The sequence below is a fragment of the Megascapheus bottae genome, chromosome 4 (assembly GCF_031878675.1).
Source record: "Megascapheus bottae isolate mThoBot1 chromosome 4, mThoBot2.hap1, whole genome shotgun sequence".
Taxonomy (NCBI): domain Eukaryota; kingdom Metazoa; phylum Chordata; class Mammalia; order Rodentia; family Geomyidae; genus Megascapheus; species Megascapheus bottae.
This window is the reverse complement of record NC_143512.1, coordinates 56,941,911-56,962,237: the sequence shown is the minus strand read 5'-3', so window position 1 is coordinate 56,962,237 and position 20,327 is coordinate 56,941,911. Positions and strand designations below refer to the sequence as shown.

The window sequence follows — 20,327 nt, the reverse complement described above, 5'->3', positions numbered from 1 at the left end:
GAGCCTCAGCACCATTTCTGGCTTTTTTTTTCTATGTATGTGGTACCGAGTAATCGAACCCGGGTCTTCGTGCATGCTAGGCAAGCACTCTACCACTAGGCCAAACTCCCGGCCCCTTGAAATTATTTTCTATTATAGTGATCAACCTCTCAGCTGTTTTCTATTACAATGCCAGAAAATTCCCGAAGATGCAATCTTAGAAAGATAAATGGGTGATATTTCCACCCAATATTTCCTGATACAAGTAAACACTTACTCAATGTGATCATCTTATCAGCATTAGAAAACAATAAACAGGGCTAAAGAGTCAAAGGGGTCTCCTGAGGAATTGAGGTATAATATGGAAATGACAAGGTGTTGTAAAAATCAAGGGAAAGAAGATGGATATTGGTAGCTCACTCCTGTCATCCTAACTACTCATGTGGCTGAGATCTGAGGATAACAGGCAGGAAAAGTCCAAGGGACTGTTACCTCCAATTAACCACAAAAAGCCAGAAGTAGAGCTGTGGCTTAAGAATAGAGAAGTAGCTCTGAGCAAAAAGAAGTAAAGAACAGCAACTAGGCACTGAGTTCAAGCCCTAGTACCAGAAGTGGAAAAAAATCAATGGAATGAAGACATAAAATTGTGACTGAAAAAATGTAAGCAAGGGAAGACGTGCCCCATAAAAATCTGTGTGCTGAATTTGTATCATAATTTCTGCCTCGTAAGAGTGACAGGACCCTAAGTGGAGTTGAAGGCTTGAGAAATTTTATGTGACCAGGGAAAGTGAGGGGAGGAGTTCAACTAAATGAAAGTGGGAGGGATGGGAGAGAAAAGAAAGTATGTGAGATGAGTCACTGATTTTGAAAAGAACTGCAATGTTCAATAGTTCAAGGACAGCTACTGATACTTGAATTTAGGAGAGGAAGCTTCAGAAATGTGTTTATTTTATGTGGTTTTGATCCAGACTCTATCTGATTCATTTAAGGACATTTTTACATACTTACCTAGTTACTTATTTTTATATCAGTACTGGGGCTTGAACTCAGAGCCTTGTGCTCTCTTGGAAGCTCGGCAAGCTGAACCACAAGTCTACTTTCATGTTTCTTTTTTTTTTCCATTTTGGGTTAACTATATCTTAGCAAAATACAAAAACTTAACAATGAAAAAACAAGTATTAGGTAATAGCCCAACATAACTGGAAGGAGAAGAAATAACAAACAGAAATGGATTATATCTTTACTTATGTCCTGCGTGGCTAGAAAACTGTTTGGATAGAAATGAATGGGGGAACTGCCCCGCCCAGAGCCCTCTCCTTAATGTCTTCACACTCTGAACTAAGTTGCTCATTCACTGAAGACATTTCAGTTCTGACACTGCATCATGTAACTCTACCTCCTGGATGTATGATTGTCCTATAATGCGTGAAAAACATGTATGTACTTAATTTCATCACTTCTTCAAATTTCTTTCCCTCTGAAAGCTTCAATAAGCATCCCAAATGTCACTGAGATTAAAAGCAACATGAATCTCGGCTTAACCCTCACAAGGAGCATGGGAACTGGAGGGTTTCTTGTGAGTATTTATCTTTCAAATCCTCATTTCTCTCCAGAAAGTTTGTTGTCAGCATCTCCTCTTTTGCTTTCCCATCAAATTGAATCTGGAGATTCAAACACTAGCTAGCTTTCGGATCAATAATTTTTTTTAGATAGCTAATGCAAAATAAGCCTTGACCATTCTGTGAAATCATTATTACAGTAAGTTTTGAAAAGGAAATGGAAAGCTGGGTTGAAGGGCAAAAGAACTATGAATCTGTGTTTTAGAAGGGAGGTGTAGTAGTTGCTCGTAGCATTCAAATTCCACCCCTAGTTTCTATTTCCTGAAGGAACATTCAAGTTAGGCACTGTTGATTCAGAAACTAGGTCTCAAAGGTCAAACAATACTTTTGTTTTTAATCTTTAGTTATAATACCAGACTAATATGACATTATTAATGGCATGAGGCCATCTTCTTCTCTAGGTTTTAGGCTCAGTTTTTAAAATGATAGAGAAAAGTTATCACAAACTAGTAAAATAGAATAATACCATATATATATCATATATCCAAAATAAACTTTCTGGCAAATTGCAGAGCTCATATCACAAGCAAGATGAAAATGGATATTTTCTGAATGAAGGAAGAATAGCTGAGATTATAAATACTAGAAGAAATAATATAGGAAATGGTTGACTTTATAAGAAATATAAAACCATGGCCGGGAGTTTGGCCTAGTGGTAGAGTGCTTGCCTAGCATGCACGAAGACCCGGGTTCGATTCCTTGGTACCACATACTAAGAAAAAGCCAGAAGTGGTGCTTAGCCTCAAGTGGTAGAGTTCTAGCCTTGAGAAAAATCCAAGGACAGTGCTCAGGCCCTGAGCTTAAGCCCACGACTTGCAAAAAAAAAAAGAAAGAAATATAAAACCATGTACATCCTTAGATAATAAAAGATAGAATTTCAATAGTATTTGAAATTCCCATCAGATCAGACAAGGATTGTCTGGTACTGTCCTGTTAAAATTATTTTAGTAAGCCCAATAACCTTGGTTTATTGTGTCTATATCTCTGACATGCTAATTGGAAGTATACTTTGTAAATGGATTATTTAAAAAACATAAATTATTTTGAATATTGCTGTTCTGTTTGCAGTAATATATATTTCTATTTAGGCAGCTTTGTCACCAGTAAAACAAAAATAAGTATTTCTTGTAATATGTGTTTAATCAACATTCAAGTGAATACCCCCGTGGTTTTGATGTTCCAAAATCTTTACAATGGAATGGTTTTTGTTGTTGTTGTTTTAAGACTGAATGAGTCAGAAGAGGAACTATATTGAGAGTTTGGGATTGTACAATGTATTTCAAAAAATTAATATGTAACTACAGACAGTAAAATAATCTTGAAAGAGAATTTGGGAAATTAATTTAACAAGCAATGTACAATACAGTAAAGAGAGGAAGAGAGAAGAAAAAATTTTCTTTGCACATTTGAAAGGTCAAAATCATAAGATACTGTTAAATATTATGTGGAAAAGACTGACAATCATCACATTTTTTTAACCTTCCTAAGTACTGGGCTTAAAGCAAGAATGTTCTGGCACCAACAATTGGCATATTCTAATTTCAACTTAATGCTGTTTTCCATTGCTTGTGAAATGAAAAATAATACCCTATTCTTGCATACTTCTTCAGTTATTTTTCAAGGTAACAAAAATTTTTAAGAACGCCAATAATAATTAGCATCTATTTTTTTGTAAACTACCCAGAGATACCAATAATGACATTGCCCTAACTAATTTGGCAAACCAGACCATTTATAAGAAACTATGTGGTGTCCATTCAACATGAAATATGACCACAGCTGCTTCTCACTACTAAGCTACTAACCATTAAACTGGGTCAAATAAATTCCCCTTTGTTTTTCCAATTGCTTCTTTCAAGTCCACACTTTTCAGTTTTAACCACTGATCTTTTTTTTTTTTATTTTTGCCAGTCCTGGGGCTTGAACTCAGGGCCTGAGCACTGTTCTTGGGCTTTTCTCAAGGCTCTTCCATTTGAGCCACAGCACAACTTCTGGCTTTTTTCACTGTATGCAAACCCAGGGCATCATGCATGCTAGGCAAGCACTCTACCACTAGGCCAAACTCCCAGCCCCTTAAACATTGATCTTTACATAAGATCAGTGCTTTATGAAATACAGGATCTATGACTTAGGTAATGTTAAAAAAAACTCTTTTAGACAATTGTTAGTGTCTTGACAAAATTTCTCTCACTTTTTCCTTTCCAGTTAGTGAGTTTAATATTATTTAATCTAATATTTTCCATATGCTTTAATCATATTTGAATCAGAGCTTCTTGGCATTCATGTAAGTCCTGCTGAAAGGAAAGAATTAAGGATTGTATTAGTGAACATAATAATTGGAATATGGATATTGTAGTCAAAGAGACAAGTGTCACCCAGTTTGGGGGCTGAATAAATGACAAAGTAGAAAAAACAGGTTTTGAAGCTTACAAAGTTAGCTTTAACTCAGGGCCTGGGTGCTTTCACACCTACCACTTTTTTGCTCCAGGCTAGTGCTCAATCACTTTGAGTCAAGGCTCCACCACTTTGAACCACTGCTTCACTTCCAGCTTTTGAGTGGTTATTTGGAGGTAAGAGTCTCACAGGGACTTTTCTGTCTGGTCTGACTTAGAAATGAAATCCTCAGATCTCAGCCTCCTGAGTAGCTAGGATTACAAACATGAGCCATTGACACCTGGCTCAAATGTTTTTAAAGTGATTTTCACATGAAATGTGCCCTCTCTGACTCTCCTAAAACACTCTGTGAGCTGTTTCATACCACTGGACTGATAACAGGGACACAGCGGCTTGCCGTTGTATTTAAAAATGTGTTATTTGTTCATAGACTGAGCCATCTTTCCAGGATTCCTGCCTTACCTTTGGAGGCACTTGGCTTTACAGCCAATCTAATCTGATGATTAGAAATGGAAGGGACAAGAGGAAACTTTATCTTCTAACTGGAAAAACAGCAGTCATAGAGCATCTGCTACTTTTTCCCTATCATTTCTTGCCATCCTACCCTGAAAGTTCTTTCCTAAAGGCAATGATAACTCATCAGTTTTAAGCCTTCATAGTTCCCAGAATCAAGGGAAAGTGTAGTAGATTTCTTAGTTCTCCAGTGGAGAGGTGGAAGTTGTATTTCCTGTGCATGTTCACTTATAATGTTCTCATTTCTTTGAAGACATGTGGTCCTCTGTGGGCCCAGCAGTGTGGAAATCAGTATTACACCACTGGTGTTTGCTCCAATGTCAGTCCCGATTTTAAGCTATTGGCCAGCTTTTCACCTGCAGTTCAGAGTAAGTTGTGAATGTGCCAAAGGTGCCTTACCATAAAGGAGAGGGTGGGTTTTTTGTTTGTCTGTTTAATCAACTTTCACCCAACTCTGTGCTAAGTCCTGTTGGTATGTGGCTGTGAAGTTTGACACACACTGGCCTTCTGCTTCTTTTTTGTCTCCTGTGTAGCCTGCCCTTCCCTCATAGACGTCGTGGTAGTGTGTGATGAATCAAACAGCATCTATCCCTGGGATGCAGTAAAGAATTTTTTGGAAAAATTTGTGCAAGGCCTGGACATAGGTCCCACAAAGACACAGGTATGGACCCTGGCAGTATATAAACAAATCCATAGCTTCCTATCAGAGAAAAAAATGTCTGCAATAAAGTTTAAATTGTTGTGTTTCTAAAATCTTCTTATTTAAAGTTTGCACTGGTAGTTCTGAAAGTCAATAGAGACCTATAACTTTATTGGTTACTATTCTACCTATGACTTGGTTAGAGGCTGTTGACCTTGAAGTTTCATTTCTGGCACAACCATCAATGAAATAGCATTTTAACCTTCTTTTAGTGGCCTAACTAACAGATTCATCCAATACATTTTTAAATTGAATTAAATAGTTTTCCACTTGAACAACTGACCAAGTGGGCAGAAGAATCTCTCCACTTGGTTATTCAAGGCCAGCATGAGCAACATAGCAGAAATACAAAAATAGAAATATTCAAGAAGTCATGTCCTCATTGCCTTACAAATGCAGCTGTAACCCCTCTATACATCACCTTGACAATGAAATAAAATAAAATAAATACATGCATGTATGTATGTATATATTATATATACATATTTGTATGAATATATTTTAAAAATATTGATGTTGCTTTTAAATATCAAGAAGACATAATAGATTATGAAATGTGGGAAGTTTCTATGAACTTTTACCTGAAAATTCAGTTTACTGAGGCTTGTATACTGTAAAGCCCCATGAGAGAAATATATATATATATATGCCTATTTCCTGCTGCTATTCACCCTATCATAGCATTTTATTTTACAGTCTAATACAGAATTCATGGTCTTTCTGTTCAGTCTTCTTCCTACCACAATTCATCTTACTTTTGAAGAGGTAGTCTCTTTTCCTTCCATCTAAATGTTACTATTCTTTAAGTTTTAATATCTTTATCCCTTCCATTTTCCATTAGAAGTTCTGAGGCTATTCAGGGGCTATTTTACTACCTTTGTCCTCTAACATTAGGCTAAAACCTACAGTTATTTTTTTCTTGATCCTTTCCTATTTCTCAAGAGATGACAGATACCGCCACCATTCTAATGCCTAGAATGTCTCGCCACCATTCTAATGCCCAGAATGCTGCCTTCCAGACTGAGTACAAGATTCCACTCAGAATTGCACTCAGTATTCCAGGCCTTGTATCTTTTTAAAATATGACCTCAGAAGTTTTCTATTGCTATTTCCTGCTTGTAAGAGCCCATCTTCTAGCCTTACAGAATGATCTCAAAGCCTAGAAATGGTGTTAACAGAAAAAAATGTGAAGTTCTTGATCTAAAAATGTAGATTAGTTTTGCAAACTTCTCATTCAGAAGTCTTGCTCAGATCTGTATGAAATTTGCTCAAATGACATTTTCTGGAAAAAAAATTAAAATTTTGACCACCACATTCATGTCTACAAAATATGACTACAGAGATACTGAAGCACATAATAGAGGAAATCTAATACAGTGAATAAATCCAAATGACTACAGTATTCTTAGGTACTTATTGGCTTTTCTTGGATTAAATTCTGAGTTATTTTTACATACTTATGTTCAATTAATAGGATCTTTATCCTCCATCTATGATGGCTTGTCATTGTTTGTAAACATATCTAGAAAATGTATTTATATCTATGTTAACCTGTAGGTTATTGGTCTTGTTTTGATATTTATCCATATTAAATATTCCAGGGAAGTGCTTTAAAACTCTCCACTATTTCTCTTGATAACCTGTCACACCTTATCTTGCCTGCCAGTGGTACTCCTGTTTATACTACTGGTTCCTAATGAAGATGATAGTCCACTGAGATGTAACAGCCAAAAACAAAACTGGACATGGTTTCCTAAAGCTCCTGTTTAAATGCATCAGTGCTTTCAATTTTTATTACATTGATGAAATAGACATTATTTACAACTTGATGATAGACCATTAATAAACATGAGCTCTTTTTTTGAAGGTGGCATTAATTCAGTATGCCAATTCTCCAAAATTTGTGTTTCAATTGAACACTTATAAAACCAAAGAAGAAATGGTTTCAGCCACATCCCACACACGCCAAAATGGTGGAGACCTCACAAATACTTTCAAAGCAATTCAGTTTGCAAGGTAAGTATTGCGTCAAAATATTAACTATGTAAGTGCTGGCTAGTTAAAAGAAAGAAAAGACAAAGGAAGCATAATTTACCTGGAATCGATTCTTAAATCTGAGCTAATAGAGAAGAGGGATCTCTAAGTATTCTACAATTTGTATATTTAAGAAGGCACATAATAGATTAAGTAGAAATCTTTGATTCTGAGAATTTAAAAATAAGATATGACATGCTGCTAAGATGACTTCACATGAGTTGAGTGAAAAGAGAAAATTTTAGGTTAAATAAAATACTGGGCAATGGAGCCATCTATCATTAATTTTTATCAAAACTACAAAGGATTAAAATATTGGAATATTTCATGTGAATTATCAATATTACATAATGGACACATGAATTTGTAAGAAATGAGTATATTTATTGTACTGTTAGAACCAGTAGGACATGTAAAATTTACAAGTAATAGTGTGTTCCTTGTGGTAATTATCTTAGTTCTGCTGTTATCAGGCCCCTTTGCCTTTTGCTCTATTTTATACTTGGCCAAAAAAAAAAAAATAGGAAAAAAATACTAACAGTCTATTGTTAGAAAATAAATAAAAGCGAATAGTAAATTTGCCTTTTCTTAATAAATTTTCTGCCATTTTATCTTGTGCAGTTTCTTTCCAATGCCAGATGGCTCTTCTACCAGGCATACATGAGAGATACCCAGCCTGTGGTCCTTCCTCCTGTCTCAACTTGCCTACCTCCCCCTTCACACTACTATTCTCCACTAGTTGTCATATGACAGGGCACATTTCTAGGTCCTCTGGCAATGTTTTGTCAGCAATTATTCACCAGGAAGCGCCCCCCTTCTTTTTTTCACAGCTTCTCTCCCATAGAAATCATGTCTCCCCTCGGCTTCCTCATCAGCTCTGTGCTCCTTCTGCACTGTTCTGTTGTCAGTGCTGAACTCCCACCCCAATGTCACAGAGGCTTTCAGGTTCTCTTTTTGGAGCATTGTCTCACTAACCAACTTCAGCATGTCCGGAACTGGCCCTATTTTTTTTTTCAAATTTTTTTATTGTGATTAATAGAAGGGTTACATTATATTTTTTAATTTTTTCCATATAATTTTTATTGTAATTAATAGAATGGTTACATTTGCCAGATGGAAGGCGTATTACTTCACATACATTGATACCCTTTCTCATGTCCTGGTCCCCATTTCCCTCCACCCCCATCCCCAAACTCATCTTGTTTTCCCCCCTTTCCTATCACAATACTGGCCAACCGTCTACAACAACTCATCAAAAAAAATACACTATGATCAAACAGGATTCATCACAGGGAGGCAAAGCTGGTTCAACATACGCAAATCAATTCATATAATTCAACACATCAACAGGAGCAAGGACAAGAATCACAGTATTGTCTCAATAGATGCAGAAAAGGCATTTGAGAAGATCCAACACCCCATTTATGCTAAAAGCTCTGGAGAAACTAGGAATCCATGGAACATTCCTCAGTATAATAAAGGCAGTCTATGACAAACCCACAACTAGTATTATACTTAATGGCAAAAAGCCAAAGCCATTCCCTCTAAAATCAGGAACGAGAAAAAGATGCCCACTCTCTCCACTCCTCTTTAACACAGTATTAGAATTCCTAGCCAGAGCAATAAGGCAAGAAGCAAGCATAATGGGGATCCAAATAGGGAACGAGGAAGTGAAACTCTCCCTCTTTGCAGATGATATGATTCTGTATTTAAAGAAGGCTATAGACTCCACTCAGAAGCTGCTTGAGCTGATTCAAAACTTTGGCAAGGTAGCAGGGTATAAAATTAACTCTCAAAAATCAACTGCCTTCCTCTATGCCAACAGTGAGAGGAATGAGGCAACAATCAGGAAAGCAACTCCTTTTGCAATAGCCTCAAAGAAAATAAAGTACCCAGGAATTAACTAAGAATGTAAAGAACCTTTTTGATGAAAAATTTAAAACCCTGAAAAAGGAAATTAAAGCAGAACTGAGGAAATGGAAAAACCTCCCATGCTCCTGGATTGGAAGAATCAACATCGTGAAAATGACAATCTTGCCAAGGGCTATCTACAAATTCAACGCAATACCCATCAATATCCCAATGTCATTCTTTAAAGAAATAGAAGAGGCAATCCAAAATTTCATATGGAATAATGAAAGACCCCGTATAGCAAAAACACTTTTAGCAGAAAGAATAGCGCAGGAGGAATTTCAATGCGAAACTTTAGACTCTATCACAGAGCTATAATTCTCAAAACAGCTTGGTACTGGCACAAGAACAGGCCTGAAGACCACTGGAATAGAACTGAGGATCCAGATATTAAACCACAGGCCTATGGCTACCTAATCTTTGACAAGGGATCCAAAAAAACAGAATGGAAGAAAGACAGCCTCTTCAACAAGTGGTGTTGGCAGAACTGGATAAGCACCTGCAGGAAAGTAAAGTTGGATCCTTCTTTGTCACCCTGCACTAGAATTAACTCCAAATGGATCAAAGACCTGGAGGTAAAAGCTGACACACTGAAAACTTTACAAGAAGGAATAGGAGACACACCAGGCCTCCTTGGCACAGGTCAAAACTTTCTTAATAAGGACCAAGAAACACAACAAATCAGAGAAAGGCTGGATAAGTGGGACTGCATTAAACTGCAGAGCTTCTGTATGGCAAAGGACATAGCTAGTAAATTAATTAGAAGGGTTACATTATATTCACCAGATAGAAGGTGCAGAACTTGATAAACATTGATACCCTTTCTCATGACATGGTCCCCATTTCCCTCCCACCCTCCCCCCACTTATCTTGATTCCCCCCTTCCCTATCCAATTTCAAATAACCAATTAAGCACATATAAAATATATCAGATAACAAGGTGAAAAATTGTAACAATATGAGATAACCAAGGGATGGCAAAAGAGACGAGAGATAACATAGTACATTAAAGACAACAGTCACTCATTATATGGCTTTTGTTTCCTTATCCTGGAGATCCTTGCACTTAGTGTCATACTATTTGGCTTAATGTCTTTAGATTTTGTTCTTTTTTTCTTTTCCATATATTTTTATTGTAAATAATAGAAGGGTTACATGATATTTGCCAGATAGGAGGTGCATTAATTCACATACATTGATACCCTTTCACATGTCTTGATCCCCAGTTCCCTTCCCCCACCCCTCACCTTGTTTTCCCCCTTTCCCTATTCAATTTCAAATAACCAAATACAAATATATCCGATAAGTCACGTAACAAAGTGAGATACTGTAACAATACAAGATAATCAAGGGACAGCAAAAGAGATGAGAGATAACATAGTACATTAAGAACAATCATTCATTATATGGCTTTTGTTTCTATATCCTAGAGGTCCTTTCATTAAGCGTCATACTATATGGCCTTATGTATCAAGGTTTTGCTCTACTGCAAATCTCTGCTAGGAGAGCCCAAGGTTTCTACTGATTATGACAAATGAGGGAAACCATTCAGCCTAAGTTCCTTTGAGTCTCGCTTACTTCACTTAATATGATTTTTTTCTAAGTCTTTCCATTTCCTAACAAATGGGGCAATGTCGTTCTTTCTGATAGCAGGGTAGAATTCCATTGTGTCCAAATACCACATCTTGTTGATCCATTCATCAACTGAAGGACATCTAGGTTGGTTCCATATCTTTGCTATGGCAAATAGTGCTGCAATGAACATCATTGTGCTAGTGGATTTAGTATGTCCTTGTTTCTAGATGATTGGGTAAATGCCAAGTAGTGGAATTGCTGGGTCATAGGGGAGCTCTATGTTTAGTCTTTTGAGGACCTGCCATACTGCTTTCCATAGTGGTTGAATGAGTTTGCACTCCCACCAACAGTGTAGTAGCATTTCTTCCTGGCCACATCCCCTCCAGGATTTATTGTTACTAGATTTCTTGATCCTGGCCATTCTAACTGGAGTGAGGTGGAATATTAGAGTTGTTTTGATTTGCGTTTTTTTATGGCCAGAGATGTCATGTGTTTATAGGCCATTCTTATTTCTTCTTCAGAGAAGACTCTAAGTCTTTGGCCCATGTTTTGATGGGATGGTTGCTTCTTTGGAGATTAGTTTTGGAGTGATTCAATTTTTTGAGCTGTTGATATATTTTAGATATGAGGCCTTTGTCCGTTGTATGGTTAGTGAAGATCTTCTCCCATTCTGTAGGCTTCTTAATTAATTTACTAGCTATGTCCTTTGCCATACAAAAGCTCTGCTGTTTAATGCAGTCCCACTTATCCAGCCTTTCTCTGATTTGTTGTGTTTCTTGGTCCTTGTTGAGAAAGTTTCGACCTGTGCCAAGGAGGCCTATTCCTTCTTGTAAAGTCTAGTGTGTCAGCTTTTACCTCCAGGTCTTTGATCCATTTGGAGTTAATTCTAGTGCAGGATGACACAGAAGGATCCAACTTTAGTTTTCTGCAGGTGCTTAACCAGTTCTGCCAGCACCACTTGTTGAAGAGACTATCTTTCTCCCATTCTATTTTTTTGGCTCCCTTGTCAAAGATTAGGTAGCCATAGGTCTGTGGTTTAATATCTGGGTCCTCAGTTCTATTCCATTGATCTTCAGGCCTGTTCTTGCGAATGAACTGGCTCTGTTTCTTTCCCTATCACTCCTGTTTCTATTCCTTTCCCTCATGACTTGACCATTTTGGGCCATGCCACTTCCTGTTCTCTTAGTCCTTCAGACAAAGACTTAATGTTTGGGGTTCTTTCGGGTTTTTTTTTTGTTTTTTCATTTGCTTTCCATTCCTCCTTAGCTTGTGACCTTGTCAGTCACCATATCCTGTCATTTCTATTTTTGTGCTTCCCAAATATCTGCCTCCTCATTTCCTTGGCATATATAGTTCAGCCATTTCTCCCATTAGCTGGTGATTTTCCTCACGTCTCAAAAGCATGTTTCTTAGGAGAGAAAGTACAGTCTGTTGAAGCTCTTTGGTGTGCATTACGACATTCTTTAGGGTCCAGCCATCTCATAGGCAATAGGCTAGTTAATAAATCAGTATGAAGTAGCTTTCCTGATCTAATAACAATCATCAAAGAGGAAAAATTGCATTGAGATTCTAATATAGGCTAAAAACTAAAGAACAGGTTAAATGAACCGGTGTCTCCAACTAATAAAATATTGTGTGTCAATGAAGAAAAGCTTTATATGTGCCAATATAAGAAAATCACCTTAAAAATGAAATATAAATATTTAAATCCAACATTATTTGTTCAAATGATTCTAGACTATGAATATATGCATTTTACATCCAAATAGAATGTTTTCTAGAAGGAAATAAGAAACAAAATAGTGTTAACCTTTGGGGAAAAAAAGGGACTTGGTGTCAATTTTTTTTCTTTTTAAATAGTTTGCTTTTATTTTTGCCTACTTTAATTCTCTGTGTGTACACCAATTCTGGGGATTGAATTTAGGTCCTAATCAGAGTCCCTTGAACTTTTGGGTTCAAGTTTAGTGCTTTGTCACTTGAGCAACTGCTCAGTTTTTTAGTAACTAATGTAAATAAAAGCCTCATAGACTTTCCTTGACTTGGCTGGCTTTGATAGTAATCCTTATATCTCAGCCTCTAGAGTAGCTAAGACTACAGGTGTGACTCACTAGTGCCCCACGTCCCCAGTACTTTTAAAACCTAATTAAATGTCAAGTAAACATAGATCTAATGAGTAAAATTAATGACAAGAATATCTTTGCCCTGTTCATAAATATTAATTTAATTTATATGCTTTATATAAATAAATTCTAAAGATTCTGAGGGCAAATTCACACACACACACACACACACACACCACACACACACTACCAAAATTATCTTTAGTATCAAGCAAGAATTATACAAATAAAACGTCCTTAAATGCAATACCATGCTGTATTGTGCTGAAAAAAAAAAGATAATTTCCAATTTCTGTTTGGAACTAGATTTCTATAAATGAACTCCACGTTTTGAAAATTCATTTTCAATTTTATCTGCCACAGAGATTATGCTTATTTACCAGCTAATGGAGGACGACGAGGTGCTACGAAAGTTATGGTTGTTGTAACTGATGGCGAATCCCACGACGGGGCTATAATGGAAAGGGTGATAGAGCAATGCAACAATGACAGTATACTGAGGTTTGGCATTGCAGTAAGTGGCTTTTCTTCTCATTCGTCTTGCGATGGCTGGGCAAATGTCCACTGAGAGCTCTGCACTTCCACACTGGCAGCTGGAAGTTGATTATTGAGAGGTTTTTGCTATTTCCCTGCTTTGTACTGCTTTTTATGCCTGTTGGCTAAACAAATGTTTGCAAAAATATTGCTTGGTTTATGTTCCCAAAGGGGTCTGTGATATTCAGAGAGAAAAATGTGCTAATAGGAAAACTTGAGTAGCACAGGAATGACATTTTTTTCTCTTCCTCTTCTGTTTTCAAGGTTCTTGGGTACTTAAACAGAAATGCTCTAGATACTAAAAATTTAATAAAAGAAATCAAAGCAATTGCTAGTGTTCCAACAGAGAGATTCTTTTTCAATGTATCTGATGAAGCAGCTCTACTCGAAAAGGCTGGGACATTAGGGGAACAAATTTTCAGCATTGAAGGTAAAAAAGGAAAAAAGCCCCATTCCAAGAAATTTCTTTTAAAAACTGTTCTTAAGAATTTGTTATTTTATTATCTAATTCTTGCCAAATGAATGTAAAGTTGTATGACATATTTAAAAACTAACATAAATCAAATTATAAAAAAACAGAGCACTTGAATAAACAGTTTATTTTTTAAAAAATCAAACACAAATGGCCAGCAAACATAAGAAGAATATTTCTAGCTTTATTAATTATTTAAAACATACAAATTCAAGCACTTTTATGTTTTGTCTAAAATCCACTTTTACAAAGATCGATAATGGTAAATCTTACAAATGCTGGTGAAAAACAAAGAAGCCCACGTTGTCAAGAACATGAAACGCTCTTATGACTTTGAAGAAATAATTTAGTAATCTCTATTATAATCATTTTATATTATGATATATAATTTTGATAGTTCTTTGTTTATAATAAGCATACATGCTCTTAATATTATGAAAGTACAGTAAAGAATTTTTAACAGTTTATTTTGAGGAGAATAGTATGTTTATTGGATTAATAATGCTTTACATATAGGGTCTATAGTGCAGATACATAACATATACAGACATTCATTATACAGAAGACTGCAACATACTTTAAAATCACTTAAAAGCTCCACATGGTCATGGCTCCAGATGGCTACCCCAAACTAAGTTTTACATAAAAGTGTTTTATTGAGCACCTGCCTATGAGGTGCTGTCTTAGAAACTGACTGCAGGGGATTATAGAAGCTAGTTTATTGCTTCAGGCTTATCTTTAAAAAAAAAAAAACTTTTTTTTTTTTTGCCAGTTCTGGGCTTGCGCTCAGGGTTTGAGCACTGTCCTTGGACTTTCTCAAGGCTAGAGCTCTACCACGTGAGCCTCAGCGCCACTTCTGGCTTTTTTCTATGTATGTGGTGCTGAGGGATTGAACCTGGGTCTTCGTGCATGCTAGGCAAGCACTCTACCACTAGGCCAAACTCCCGGCCCCCAGGCTTATCTTGATCTCCTGACTAGTATCCAAAAAATTGGATGGCTTCTTAAATAGTCCATGACACTTTTTAGTTACTTAAAATTATCATCCAAATCTAATATTTCTTGGAATAATACAAAACTATAAAGCCATCTATAATGATATTCATTAGCACTAGCATGAATAAAAACAATTATAGTGTGATCTAAAATTTGGCTAGTAATAATTTTGTATATTATGCAATATTAAAAACATTTTAGGAGTACTGTTTTCAAAAACTCCTCTATGCATTATGTATAAATTACTACATTTTCTAAACATCACTGTCTTGTTGGACAGTTTCTTCTCTTCAGTAAAGAGTACAACTTCCTTTCAAGGAACATTAGTGAAATGTTCCTAGTTTGACCCCAGTCTCACTGGATGAATTCTAATCGATTCTTAGGACATTAGACAGAGATAAAACTCTTATGTACAACTAGGAGAAACTTTTGGTAAGTCTTGAATTGTAAGTTCTGATGGCTAATGAAATAGCTGTCTGTCTTTTCCCTACAAATGAATTGCCTAATTCTTCAGCTCCATCTGAGCTATTTGTGTACTGGTTATATGAAAATGTAAAAGCTTTTGAAATCCAGGGGCCAGGAGTTTGGCCTAGTGGTAGAGTGCTTGCCTAGCATGCACTAAGACCCAGGTTCAATTCCTTGGTGCCACATACATAGAATAAATCCTGAAGTGGTGCTGTGGCAAGAGTGATGGAGCTGTAGCTTTGAGAAAGCCCAAGCACAGGGCTCAGGCCCTGAGTTCAAGCCCCAGAACTGGCAAAAAAAAAATAGCTAGAAATCCAGTTAGTGTGTTAGCTACATTAAGAAAATCATGATAAAAGACAATTGTAACCTCAATTTTCACCTTTCATGCCCTTGCTTTATCGAAGGTTCTTTGATATTAGGAATGTCATAAGTAGTCTATTAAGTATATTAGTGATTAATTAAAATTAAAGCCAACTTTGAACACTACTTTCTTAGTGATTTCTTTTTGCCAGAATTCTCTAGTCCTATATTTTAGGGCATAAATCAAAATGTTACATGTATAATGTGAAAATATGGGGAGCTATATTTGAAAACTTGATTTAAAATTGCTGGCAGTCATAATTTTTAAAAAATGGTCTTTCCTAGGTACTGTTCAAGGAGGTGAAAACTTCCAGTTAGAAATGTCACAAGTGGGATTCAGTGCAGCTTACTCTCCACAAAATGTGAGTAGATCACATAAGTTCAAATTATACTACCACTTGGCATCAATCAATTCTATATATAGCAGCGCAGTCATAGTAGGCAAAGCAACCTTCGAGTCACCTACTGCTTTAACTTTTAGTCACAGTTTGGAGGTATCTCTGAGCTACTGAGTAATCATCTAAAACAATGAAGATTAACAACATCTTTCCTTCCCTATTCTGAACAGATTCTTAGTGGGAAAAAGTAATATATAAGGAAGACTTTGAATAATCAGGACACAAACACTGAATATAAATATCAACTATTGCCCTTGAGGGCATTCCCTTGAGAGAATTTAACTCAGAAATACTTGTCATTGACAGTTTTGCATTCTGCATTGACCTTAAATTCTTTGTCTGAGAGCTGAGATCAAAAATATTTTTTGTTGTTTTTATAAAAGAGAGACATTAAGGAAAATGTGAAATAGGATTGGAAAATATCATTGTCTTACCTCAGGGAAGTCTGTATTTGTTTCTTGGAAACATCTGAGTTCAGGCCACTGATTCTTGTTCTTCCCAGGACCTGGGTATAGGTATAAGGAAAGGGACAAAAAGATGTGACACTTTAGGAGATATTTAGGGAGCAACATAAATTCAGACAATATTATAAGCAGATGCAAGGACCAAGCACTCTGAATTTTCTATCCAGAGTAAAAGTTCCTTTTCTGGATTATCAGTTCTCAGAAGTACTTATGAAAAGTGTGACTCCTTCCCACAGAAAAAAAAATAAATCTGCAAATAGAACTTTGTTCATAATTCCACAAAGTTCCTCAAAATAAGACATTATTTCCATATTTATTATTTTAAGCTGAAATTATGTACATAATTCTAATAACTAAGGTCAAAAACATAAAAATATATCTTGTGCTGACCAAGCCTGTGTTCTGCATTGGTTTTGAGCCAATCCAGAGTTGCCTAACTCCTTCATTCTCCTTCTACCCTTCAGGGCTGAAGGAAAATAAGCCTTTATTTTCTCTCCCATAGATTAGCTGTCACAGCTGCAAGTGCTCTTTGTAGCTGTGCTATTATCATATAAATGGGATGTAGAAATATAGATGCCAGAAATGTAACTGAGCAAGATTCAAAAGGGGAGAACAAGTTAAAAGTACAAACAGGTCAAGCTGGGCAGAGTAGCTCATGCCTGTAATCCTAGCTATTTGAGAGTCTTAAGATCTGAGACTCATGATTCAAAACCAGACAGAGGAAGAAAGTCTATGAGGCTCGTATCTCCAATTATCTACCAAGAACATGGACTAAGAGCTCTTGTTCAAGTGATACAGTGCTAGTTTTGAGCAAAAAAGAAAACGCTCAGGTCAGAATTCCAGCCCTAAGTTTAAGCCCTAGACTGTGAACAAGCATACAAATATGGAACAGGTCAAAAGGAACCTAAGGATGCAGCTGACAAAACAAAGACATCGCTCTTCCTTCTGTGGGTTCCGTACTTCTGGTGATTCAAGTTAGTCTCGTCTTTACTGTAAGCTTTTTCTATGAATATGAGGGAATAGAAATCCATACCTGACTCCTGTGTAGAGACTCCTAAGGACACAGCATTTGCAAATGTATGTCTTTGAATAGAAATTTGAAGGTGACTATGTAACCCATTCCACACAGCTCTATATTTTATCCATATATATATGCATATATATATATATATCCCATGAGCTCATGACCATGTTCTATGGTATGAATTTATGGAGATGATTCTAAAGTATATTAAAAGACATTCACAAATGTTTTACTTCTTTGTGCCTAGACACAATGTTGTTTCAGTGTTTTGCCTCCCCTACATTCTTACTCATGCAAGTTAACTTGTCTTAATGATTTTTACTGTTCAATTCTTTCAGCATATTCTCACACTGGGTGCAGTGGGAGCTTTTGACTGGAGTGGAACTGTTGTCCAGAATACACCTCATGAGCACTTTATCTTTCCCAAACAAGCATTTGAACACATTCTTCAAGATAAAAATCACAGTTCATATTTAGGTAAGGCATAGCAGTAGTGGTACAGGAAATCGAAATCATCTATAAGAAATTGAAATGATCTTCCATGAAAGTAGCTCCTTATTGAACGTTAGGGTCAGTTCCACAGGTCAAACCTCTGAATTGTCCTCTAATTAACTATATGCATATATATAGATATATATAGAGAGAGAGCTGTATATATAACTATATATTTACTATATATAGTTATATATACTAATTATATGTACACTAAATATATGGTTAACTAGTTGATTAGAGAATAATTTAGAGATTATATATGTCTATATGCATATCTGTGTATATATAAAAATATAAAGCTGTATATATGTATGTTACCTCTTTGCCAAGCACATCAGTCATATTAACCTCTTCTGGATATTCAGTCATTTGTACTTCTGTGAACATGAACTTCAGAACTGAAGTCATGTCTAAAAGCCAGTATATTAAGTAGTAGTCTATTATTTAGTGTCTATTTGTTCCTGTAATAAACAGGCACTGATTTTGAACATCTGTTTTAGGGACATTCCTTATTTGGTCATTCTATCCCTGTAAACATGTAAGTCCTTTCAACAACCCCTTAAGGCTATTTTACCTTCAAGAGCTAACCAAGGAAATAACTTACCTGAAGTTTAACAACCTACTTTGCAGCAACTCTAAAACAGAAACCTGGGACTGGCTAACTTCATGGATTGTGTTCTCCCCATCATGCAACATTACCTTTTCAGGTCATTTATTCATTTAAGAAATACTTATTGAATGCCAACTCCGTTGATAGCTGAAGAAGATACCCAAAAATTGAGGGCCAGCTTTACAGGATGGCACTCTACTTACACTGAACAGGGCTTTGAGTGGAAGGGCAGTGAGAAATTACTTTATATATTGGAAATAATATGCAATAAAACTTTCGCATCTGCAATTGTATGGCTCCAGAGACTATCACTGAGAAGATATTGTTCCTGGTGAAGATGCATAGAATTTAGAATCTACTTGGTTCATCTTTCCCTTCAATAATCCTGTCCAATGTTAGTATAACAACACTGCCAACATACTATTCTAAAATGTTTATCCGTTCAGTGAAGCACATCAGCTTTTATTTTGCTTTTGGAGTGCAATTTGCTTTTGGGGGTGGGGATCATATTTTCACAAAATTAGGGGCAGGGAACCACTTCACAGATCGTATAAGGATCTAAATGCAAAGGAAGATACAAAATGGACTAAGTATCTTATATAATGCATACATGAGAATGGAAAGGTTTTTATTTTTTAATCCCTTTTGTTTTTTTTTAATTGATTGTTTTTTGTTTTACTGTGTTTGATCCAATCTGCTTGGAATAAATCTGTGGGTCAAGTAGGCTTTCTGTTCTCAGAATACTCAAGAATACACGTAACTCTGAAGAGCGTCATGTTATCTCAGGCTTTGTGACCTATCTGGCTGAGATATCCAGTGGCACTTACCCTGTGACTCCTCCTCTCCCAGGTTATTCTGTTGCTGCAATTTCAACTGAAAAAAATGTCCATTTTGTTGCTGGTGCTCCTCGGGCCAATTACACTGGTCACATCATCCTGTACACTGTGAATGAGAATGGCAATGTCACGGTTATCCAGTCTTACAGAGGAGGGCAGGTAAATACAACTTAGCAGAGCAAGAGGAAAGTCTGTACGTGATTCATGGAAATTGGCATTCATTTAGTGCCTTCTCTGTGTTCAGTTCTGTAATGTCCTTTTACTGTGTAGACCATAATCCTTCATGACCGTATTAGAAGATTTACCACTGCCTTTGGACAAGTTACCACAAGATCACAGAGCTTTATTGGGGTTGAGCTGTCGTGAACATTAATTCTATAGGGCTCACCACATTCCTGTGTGGTGACATCTGCTGTTCCTGTACATTTTCCTCAGCCACAGATGAGCTATTGTCACATATTTTTCCTTCCTCTTTAATATTGTAAGTTGTTTCCATTTTGAGAAAATACTCCATATTTTATGGAGTTATTAATTTCCTAGTCATTCCTAAATTCCTGAGAGGTAATTACAAATACATGTATTGAACACATTGAAGGGGAGGCATATTCATGTTCTTGGCTTTGTTTGTTTTATTTTATCTTCATCTGAGTCTCTCAAACTATGTGATAACAATTTACTTGTTCTGGACTGCACCAGGGAAACTGACATCATTCGTATTTTTTTCCAAATCTTTCCACCTAGAAAACTTTTCTTCCTCAAGAATTATTCATAATAAAATGCTGGATTCCCTGCAATTTGATAACACAGCATTTGAAACTGTCTGAGTTCTAG

The 20,327-nt window shown here is 36.3% G+C and overlaps 1 protein-coding gene across 1 annotated transcript in view; it reads left to right on the top strand.

The window, feature by feature from the left end:
- Itga2 (integrin subunit alpha 2) overlaps nucleotides 1–20,327 on the top strand; it is a 71,305-nt gene that overhangs the window by 12,801 nt on the left and 38,177 nt on the right. Inside the window, exons 3-11 of the mRNA XM_090331955.1 lie at nucleotides 1,464–1,555; nucleotides 4,759–4,873; nucleotides 5,039–5,166; nucleotides 7,073–7,221; nucleotides 13,209–13,359; nucleotides 13,644–13,809; nucleotides 15,955–16,031; nucleotides 17,894–18,032; nucleotides 19,510–19,655. Of these exons, the coding sequence (XP_090188081.1) occupies nucleotides 1,464–1,555; nucleotides 4,759–4,873; nucleotides 5,039–5,166; nucleotides 7,073–7,221; nucleotides 13,209–13,359; nucleotides 13,644–13,809; nucleotides 15,955–16,031; nucleotides 17,894–18,032; nucleotides 19,510–19,655 (1,163 nt within the window). The remainder of the gene's footprint in view (nucleotides 1–1,463; nucleotides 1,556–4,758; nucleotides 4,874–5,038; nucleotides 5,167–7,072; nucleotides 7,222–13,208; nucleotides 13,360–13,643; nucleotides 13,810–15,954; nucleotides 16,032–17,893; nucleotides 18,033–19,509; nucleotides 19,656–20,327) is intronic.